Source organism: Mandrillus leucophaeus, unplaced genomic scaffold, assembly GCF_000951045.1.
Source record: "Mandrillus leucophaeus isolate KB7577 unplaced genomic scaffold, Mleu.le_1.0 Scaffold365, whole genome shotgun sequence".
NCBI lineage: Eukaryota > Metazoa > Chordata > Mammalia > Primates > Cercopithecidae > Mandrillus > Mandrillus leucophaeus.
This window is the reverse complement of record NW_012103865.1, coordinates 1,156,392-1,163,587: the sequence shown is the minus strand read 5'-3', so window position 1 is coordinate 1,163,587 and position 7,196 is coordinate 1,156,392. Positions and strand designations below refer to the sequence as shown.

The 7,196-nt window shown below is 55.9% G+C and overlaps 1 protein-coding gene across 1 annotated transcript in view; it reads right to left on the bottom strand.

Moving 5' to 3' along the window:
* ZYX (zyxin) overlaps window positions 1-7,190 on the bottom strand; it is an 11,571-nt gene extending 4,381 nt beyond the window's left edge. The window contains exons 1-6 of the mRNA XM_011989891.1: window positions 7,166-7,190; window positions 6,499-6,698; window positions 6,263-6,355; window positions 5,626-6,147; window positions 312-432; window positions 30-199 (exon numbers count right to left, since the gene is read on the bottom strand). Coding sequence (XP_011845281.1) covers window positions 30-199; window positions 312-432; window positions 5,626-6,147; window positions 6,263-6,292 — 843 coding nt within the window. The 5' untranslated portion in view covers window positions 6,293-6,355; window positions 6,499-6,698; window positions 7,166-7,190. The remainder of the gene's footprint in view (window positions 1-29; window positions 200-311; window positions 433-5,625; window positions 6,148-6,262; window positions 6,356-6,498; window positions 6,699-7,165) is intronic.
* Between the last annotated feature and the right edge of the window lie 6 nt (window positions 7,191-7,196).

Below are 7,196 nucleotides of genomic sequence, written 5' to 3'. Positions count from 1 at the left end.
GCCTGACTGCCCAGCACAGCCCAACTCACAGTGTAGCAGCTCTCGCAGTACGGCGCCCCCTCCAGGCTGTAGAACTGCTGGCCCTGGAGCTGCTGCGCACACTGGTGGCAGGTGAAGCAGGCGATGTGGAACAGCTGCCCCAGAGCGCGGACGGCTGGCTGCGCCCGGGCCAGGGGTTGATGGCATCGACCGCAGAGTTCTGGGAAAGCCGGAGAAGACAGCAGTAAATAGAAGGAAGTATGTAGGGCTGTGAGGTATCAGCCCGCTCGGATAGGGGGCAGGGTGGGGCTGTCCCGGTGGGGTGGGCTCACCGTTGACGGCCACGTTCTGCCTCTGAGGATGCTCCATATCCTGCATTAGCTGCTGGGTCAGCTGCTCCAACTCCTCCACCTCCTTCAGAGTCAGGGGCCCTGGGGCCCCAGGGGAGCGCACCTGCAATCCCAACACTTTCTTCACACTCTCGAGGGTTGCTGCCGCCACCCCCCTCCAGGCCAGCCTACCCGGCTTCTTCCGATGAGGACTTAGCTCCCAGCTCGTGTCCCAGATGCTCAGGCTTGACCCTTAAAGCTTCTCCCTTGTCCCCCTACCCCCGCCATCCCCAGCACCACACAAATAACAGGGGAAGAGGACCTAAGCCTGTATCTCGTACAGCAAGACATTTCCGCCCGCTTTGCCCAAACCCCCTGAGCAGTCACAGACAGGCCAGAATGACTGAGCAGACGGAGGCCACGCACACAGCAGCTCGGGTCACTGAAGCACCAGACACTCCAGGGCCACGCATCAACTCCACAGAGCATGCTCGGACATCACCCCCATGGGACAGGGGCACGCAACAGCGTGCACACACGCGCACACACACCTACCCGGCCTGCCTGCTGCTGAGCAGCCCCTGTCAGCGTGGGGATACAACACAGGCAGGAATTGCAGGTTAAACCCACTGAGCTGTCTGCAAGAACCCAGCCCCACCCCCACACAGAGACCCTGTCCCTCGAGTGAGGGACTTCTGGACTACCTTACTCAGGTCCCTCCCCAGCAGCCTCAGAGAAGGTCCAAAGGCCGTCCCCTAGGCCAGTCCAACCTTTCCATTTAAGGGATCCTGGGGACTGGGGTGGGGAGTGGATGAAGGACAGCGCTGCCAGTAACCCTGAGAGGTAACCCTGAGAACGCCAGGAGGGGCTGTCTGACCTGCACCAGGACTGCCAGGAGACACGCCCACAGGAGCAAGTGCACTGGGTGGGTCTTTTCTATGTCTGGAAAAGCCTACCCAGGACCGTGTCCCCATCACCGAGTGTGCTACCTGCAGATGCCTTCATTCCCGTAACACCTGGAACCTCCAAAGCTCCCCTGCTACCTCCTTCCATAGCCCCTCTCCCCTCAGCCCTGGCTTCACTGCCCCTCACCCTGACCCCTATCTGTACCCAGAGTTGCATCCTTTCTGCCCAGTGAAGCATGCGTCCATAGAAGTCCAACTCCCCAGATCTTAGCCATTTTCCCTTAAGATCCTGCCATCTCTTAACTGACTCGTTCCCTGGAACACTCACTTCAACTTTGTCTCCTCCAATCTTCCCTTCCTGGCATCTTGGGGACAGAGTGAAGGGCCTCAGTCAGTCCTTGCTCTCCAGTGCCATTCTATATGCCCGGCTTCTCCTTCAGAAGCACAGAATCCTCATGTGCATCACCTCCCATGGGTATCCCCATTCATCAGGACCCTCTATCCAGAACCGTCCCCTCTGCCAGCCTGCACCAATGCCACCGCTTCAAACCAAACTTCCCTCCAACTCAGTCATCGTCCATCATGGGACATCCTTGACCTCAGATTTACCTCCAAGTCCCCTGCCAGCCATGATCTGCCTCTCTTCTTCCCCATCCACACCTACTACGCGAACCCAGAAAAGCCTTAGTTCCCCCACCCGTAACCCACCCCTGGACTTTGTCCACCATGCCCCAGCCTGGTCCCTTGACCATGTACTCCTACAAGGTTCACTGTCCCTCCGGGCACCTGCAGCCACCCACAGCTATCCGGCCCAGTCTCCAACCCCAAGTCACACCACCGCCCGCTTCCTGTTTCTGCTTCCAAGCTGCAAAAAGCAGTGGAGAGGTCGCTGAACACCGCAGAATGAGCTCACAACACTGCAGCGCCCGCACGACCTCCAGCCCGGCCTTCCCCACAACAGCTGTTCTAGGCCTCTCCATCTCCTTAGCCGCGACCTGCTTCACCCGCTTGCTGGCACCACGACCTCACCTCCCACATGGCTGAGGACATGGAAGCCAGCCAGCTTAAGCTCCCTCATCGTCCTTCCTATCCACACTGCAGCCACTCTGTCCTTGCTGTCTGGGATGCCTCTAGGGGAAGGGAACATCACCAAGATCTCTTCCAAGGACCGAAGCAGCCTGCCCCTATTCTCCCACAACACTCACCCTCCATCACCTGCTTCCCCGGGTTACACACGTACTCGAGCCCTTCTCCCCTAACTTGCAAAAACCACATACACTACACCACAGACTGACACACCCTCACACATACATACCCACACACCACTCACATGCACACATACATACACCACATACCACTCACACATATACCACACATATTCACACTCACACATATACCATACCACACACACAAACACCACTCACATGCACACTCACATTCAGATATACCACACCAAGCCAGGCACGGTGGCTCACGCCTGTAATCCCAACACTTCAGGAGGCCGAGATGGGCAGATCACTTGAGGTCAGGAGTTCAAAACCATCCTGGCCAACATGGTGAAACTCCGTCTCTACTAAAAATACAAAAATTAGCCAGGTGTAGTGGCACGTGCCTGTAATCCCAGCTACTTGGGAGGCTGAGACAGGAGACTCGCTTGAGCCTGGGAGGTGGAGGCTGCAGTAAGCACGGGCGACAGCCTGCACTCCGTCTCAAAAAAAAAAAAGGATATACCACACCACACACACCACTCACATACTCATATATACACGTACACCACTTGTGTGTATATGTGTGAAAGTATGTATGTGCTCATTCGCTTGTGCATACTTTCACACATACACACACAATGAATGTATGTGCTCATTCGCTTGTGCGTACTTTCACACATACACACACAATGAATGTATGTGCTCATTCGCTTGTGCGTACTTTCACACATACACACACAATGAATGTATGTGTTCATTCGCTTGTGCGTACTTTCACACATACACACACAATGAATGTATGTGCTCATTCGCTTGTGCGTACTTTCACACATACACACACAATGAATGTATGTGTTCATTCGCGTGTGCGTACTTTCACACATATATACACAATGAATGTATGTGCCCATTCGCTTGTGCGTACTTTCACACATACACACACAATGACACACTATACACATCACACTGACACACCACTCACACATGCACACACCTTCGCTCACACATGCATACATACACTCATATACACACTTTCACACAATCACACCACACTCACACCACTCATACATTCATGCTCACACATGCACATATACTCACATACACATACACCATACCCACACCCACACACTAACACACACACCATTCACACACACGCACCACTCATATATTCACATATGCATATACACACACACACCCCCTACACTCACATCACTGATACACAGTCCTTCCCTTAGTCCTTTTCCCTGCCAATCTTTGAGACCAGGCTACACCAGTAGCCCCACTTCTCACCACCCACTCTCTCCTCAACTCCTCACATTGTGTTCCCACTACAGGGCACAAACAGGCCATCCCAAGACCGGTGACGATTTCCCAACTGTCTAATCTCTAGCCTTGAGTCCTCACTCCCTCAAATACCCCGCTGAAGGGCTCAGCTCTCTTCTCCAAGTGCACCCTGACTCTCCTCCTGACTCTTCTTCCCACACCTCCCAGTCCCTGCTGTCTGTACTCCCTGGGAAGCTCCTCAGCTCCGACCCTGACCCTCCAGCGTCACAGTGTCACTGTGTCCCACTACCATGCTAGACATCTCTGGCCCTGTCCTGAAACCTGGCCCTGAATTTCTAACTGAATGACGGCCCCAGCTGAAAGTCCTCCTGGGACCTGTTGCTCAATACGCTGACAGCTGGACCCCTCCTCTTCCCGTCCAAACCATTTCCCCTTCTGGACTTCTCTATTTTGTCAGCAATCTTGTCATCCGCCCACACCCCCAATCTCCAAATCGCCCTGGAGACTGTTTTTCCTCTTCCCCTCACCCTTGTCTTCCAGTTGCTTATCCCTGGCTAAGTCCTGGAGGCTGCGCCTTCCCAACAGCTCTGGCACACAGCTCTCACATGCGGGGCTTAATATTCATTGCAGCTAATATTGCTATTGCCCAAAAGTGAACTCATACCCATCACTGACCTCCCTCGAATACACATCTCTGCTGGTGAAACTTTCCAGAAAGCTTCCAAAAACACTGCTTTCACCAGCCCTCCTGACCCACCCCGCACCTACTCAAAAATCATGAATGCCTCTCCAGTGCTCAAGAGCTCCTTGGGTGAGCCACTTCACCTCCTACGCCCTCCAGCCCCGCTTGCCTCTCCAAGTACAGCTCCATCATTTTCCTACAGGAACCTTCCACTTTCTGCTCTCCAAACATCCCTCTCCTCTCCGGATTCTTACGTCCTGCCCATCCTTCGAAGCCTCTCCTAATTTGCCAGGCCCCAAGTGGACTCCCTGGTCTGAGTGCCTGTGACTCACAGGATTCTGCAAAGCTCACTGGTCCTTGGCATTTCTTCCTATGCTGTGTCTGAGTGTAAGTAGACATCCACACTATCAGTGGACTCTATGGATGCTTGGACCAGCATCATCGTCACCAGAAACTGGACGGTCTTATTTCCTGAACTAGAAGGCAAGAACCATTTTGTAATTACAGCTTTTGTATTTTGAGCATTCATGTGCTAGATACAGAACCCAACACTCTCTAGGTTATTAGCTCACCTAATCTTTACAACCACTGTATGGAGTAGATAATGTTAAAGATTGAGAAACCGAGGCTCAGGGTTCACCTAACTTGCCCAGTCTAAGGGCTTGGGAGAAGCCCGAACCAGGAATTCCATTCCAGGTCCATCTGACACCTGAAGGCTGAGCTTCTTGCAGAGATCTCGTCCCTCCCATGTCCTACCCTCCTGAGCACAGAGCACAGTGCCTGGCACGTGGTAGATGCTGGCTCAGCCTGTGTTTACTGGGGCTGACTCTTATCTCCAAGCCCTCAGGCAGAAAGAGTGCTCAGAGGAGCAGGGAGATTAACTCAAGATCCAAGAATGGGAAAAACCAAGGTGGGACTGGTGATCTCATCCCTCCCTTTAACTTTCTGGGGTAAAGACGCAAGGAAAGGTCCACCAGATCCTCCTAATTCAGAGCCTGTGCTCTCTGTGCCCTCCCAGCCAGGCCCCACCCAGCCCCACACCCAGCCAGGCCTCTCCTCCAGAAGAGCATTTTCTTACCATTGTTCCACCAGGCTAACCTCAGAGGATGAAACTTCCTATCCCACCACCCCCGTGTCCACCCTGACTCTCCAATCACCTTCATGCTTCTGTTCTGGCTCCTGACTCAGCCCCGCCCCAGCACCCGGGTCCCAAGCCTTGTCCTATCACCATCCCTTACCTGGTTTTGGTTCTGAGCTGGTGCGGGCACGGGGTGCTGCTTCTCCTGCACTCGGGGCTTCTCCCTCTGCTGAGCATAGGTGAAGCTGGGAGGTTGAGGGGAGCCTGTGCCAGCGGTAAGAGCTTCGGGATGCCCCAATTTTTGATTTGGCTGTGACCCAGATCCACCTGGGGCTCCAGGACTGAACTTGGAAGCCACGGGAGTAAACTTAGGAGTCACTGGAGAAAACTTAGGGGCTGGAGCTGGCGATGAGGCTGGGGGACCTCGGGGCTGGGTGTTAGCCAAAGACACAGGCTGGGGCTGGGACTGGACATGGAGTTGGACCTGAGGCTTGGGCTGGGGCTGGGGCTGAACATGGAACTGTGTCTGGCTCTGAGCTGGAGCCGGAACCTGGGGCAGAGGCTGGGAGCTGGAAGGGGCCTTCCAAGGAGGCAGGGGTGCTGTGCCCCCAGCTGCAGGCTTAGTACTGGACTTGGAAATGAATGGAGTGGCCACTGGTGGGGGGACATATCCAGATGACACCTGCAAGGGGTGGGAGAGGGAAGAGAGATGCAGACAGGAGGACACCATCCTCCATAGCTCTATCCCCTGTCTCTCTGGCCCTGGGCCCTGCTTTTCCTACTCTGCGGTCCCTTACCCGAGCTTTGAAAGGATCATTCTTGGTCATGTCATCCAGCAGTGAGGACAGAGAGTCGATCTCCAAATCAATACTGCTCACCTTCTCCCTGGGCTGGAGGGTCAGAGGTCAGAGCACCTATTCCATGCCTCCATCCCCCCTACCCCCAAGGCAGAGGTGCAGGGGAGGTAGGAAAGGGCCCTCTTCTCCTCGCCTTGGGGGTGTCCGGTGCAGCCGCCCCTCCCAGGCCTCCATACCTGCGGTGGGGACGGTATGGGGGCCTCAGGCCCTCCCTCCTCTTCCAGAGGAGGCGGCGGGGAAGGGAAGATCTCCTCCTCCAGAGGCGCAGGGGGAAATGATTCCTCGATCGGGGGAGGGGGCGGCGGGAAGGCACCTCCCAGAGCACCCTCCGCATCGTCGCCATCCCCAGCGAGGGGAGGTGGAGGCAGGGGAAAGTCTGGGGTAGGAAGGAGAAAGACGTCGCCCGGGGTCCCTCTGCCCCTCACCCAAGCTCCCCTCGGTTTACCGCTCTAACCCCTAACCCAAGAATTCTCTCGAGGGTCCCAGAGCGTGTGGGGACGCAAAGGCGGGGCGCAGGGCGCTCTGGGAGTACCAGGTCAGGAAAGGCCGGGGGCACGGCCGAGGAGTGGTGCAGCTCCCGTTACACTTCGGAAAACGGACCCGGAGGGGAAGATTCGTGCCCCACATTCCCGCCTCCCACCCCCAAGCGGGGGACTTGGAACGGTCCCAGGAGCTCTGGCTCCCAGCCACGAGCTCCACGATGAGGTAAGAACATCTGCTCGGGACAGGGTGGCTGCGCCCAGCCCCCTCGGCAACAACCTTTCCAGACATCCCCAGATTCCCGAAACAGTGCCCCCCACCCCGGCGCCCGCTGGGGTCCAGCCCCCAAGCCCCGCCGCATACCTTCCGGGGGCGGCGGGGGAATCTCGCCCAC